The 1,969-nt window shown below is 36.4% G+C and overlaps 1 protein-coding gene across 1 annotated transcript in view; it reads left to right on the top strand.

Annotated features, from left to right (window-relative positions):
• LOC112516534 (pectinesterase) overlaps window positions 1-1,408 on the top strand; it is a 5,060-nt gene extending 3,652 nt beyond the window's left edge. Inside the window, exon 2 of the mRNA XM_025123619.1 lies at window positions 563-1,408. Coding sequence (XP_024979387.1) covers window positions 563-1,254 — 692 coding nt within the window. The 3' untranslated portion in view covers window positions 1,255-1,408. The remainder of the gene's footprint in view (window positions 1-562) is intronic.
• Window positions 1,409-1,969: the final 561 nt, after the last annotated feature.

Consider the following 1,969-nt stretch of genomic DNA (forward strand, 5'->3'; position numbering starts at 1 on the left):
TAAACTAATCAACTTAGATTGCTGAAAAGTCCTGGTCTTTGTATCTATCATCTCTCTCTCACTCACTCTCTCTCTCTCTCACACACACACACACACATATATATATATATATATATATATATATATATATATATATATATAATCTCCAGCCCTTCATTTTCTGATATTTGTCATCGGATATGTAATCAGTAATCACATGCATACCACCTACTTTTACTTTTGTTTCTACTTGTTTATTAATAAATAAATAAATAAATAAAAAGTTATGTATGTTTGCATACTAATTAAATATCATTCCACAAGTTAAATATTTCATAAACAAAACTGAAATTACAAATTCACTTATTTAGATGTGTTTAATCATGTGTCCTTAAGTATTTATGCATTGTTAGCTAGTGCAACATGTATTTAATCATATAATGATTAAACTTGTGTATAATCATATATGATATTGAAATTTCGTATCTTCTTGTGAAATGTTTAACTTCTCATTTGAACCTACCCCTATGTTTGTATGTACTTATTTATCGTAATTAATTGTTTTTATCATATATGCATGCAGCGGCTGTGGGTGCTGGATTCTTGGCACGAGACTTGACCTTTCAAAACACGGCAGGGGCTTCCGGGGAACAAGCCGTTGCACTACGAGTCGGATCAGACCTCTCTGCATTCTATCGATGTGGCATGATAGCATACCAAGACACCCTTTACGTACATTCCAATCGTCAATTCTACATCAACTGCTACATAGCCGGCACCGTTGATTTCATCTTTGGCAATGCTGCAGCCGTCTTACAAGATTGTGATATCCATGCTCGTCGTCCCAACCCAAGCCAAAGGAACATGGTCACAGCTCAAGGGCGAAGTGATCCCAACCAAAATACAGGAATCGTGATTCAAAGATCAAGGATAGGAGCCACATCCGACCTTGTACCGGTGCAAGGAAGCTTTCCGACATACCTAGGGAGACCATGGAGAGAATACTCGAGAACGGTGGTAATGCAATCAACCATAAGTGACGTGATACACCCGGATGGATGGTTTCCTTGGGACGGGGATTTTGCACTTAATACACTGTACTACGGAGAGTATCAAAACACTGGGGCAGGGGCAGATACATCGAATAGAGTGACGTGGGGAGGGTATAGGGTGATAACAAGTGCCACTGAAGCTCAAGGTTTTACTGCTGGAAACTTTATCGATGGTGGGAATTGGTTAGCAGGCACGGGCTTCCCTTTCTCTCTTGGCCTGTGATGCTGATCATACTTTGTGATATATTGGAATAATGACCTTGTTTCAATTGTATGCTAATAATCGAACAACAAGTGATAATTGGAATTGTATTCGAATTTTACTTGTTAATTTTTAAATCGTATGAGTAAATGATAATAATTATGTTCTCTCAAAATTATATGTTGTTTTTTGTTTCTACTCGGCGATTACATGAAACCACCTCTAAAATTATATATACAAGGAGGGTGAAAGAAAAAATAATCTTATACTAAATAAAAGAGTAAATTACAATCTTGGTCCTTGTGGTTTATGCGTTTTTAACATTGTAGGTCCCTTGTGACGACCCTGAATCTGGAAAAACAACAAATAGAAGGTAAATCCATTTTCTATTAATTAACACTCATCTCATCACGTGTCGTTAGTACCATTTACCACGGACCTGATGCATATGCTACCAAAGGAAAAAAATTAGGCTTAATGCCTAGGGAGTTCAAGTAGTTTTCATCATAATCATAAAACGCTAAAATTGAAAGATGTTGTTTTCTATCTTTATTTTATTTTATCAAGTGGAGTTGCATTTGGTATGTCATTGCCTTTTAGGAAGAATGTTGTTGCTTTTGGTTTGGATTTTTGACTGTGTGAATTGCTCTAAAATGACACTTTCTTTGTATCGATTAACATTGCTCAGGTTTGTAGGATGGCCACCAATTCGATATTTTCGGAAGAATACCTTGGC

Source organism: Cynara cardunculus, assembly GCF_001531365.2.
Source record: "Cynara cardunculus var. scolymus isolate 2C chromosome LG 8, CcrdV1, whole genome shotgun sequence".
NCBI classification, from domain to species: Eukaryota; Viridiplantae; Streptophyta; class Magnoliopsida; order Asterales; family Asteraceae; genus Cynara; species Cynara cardunculus.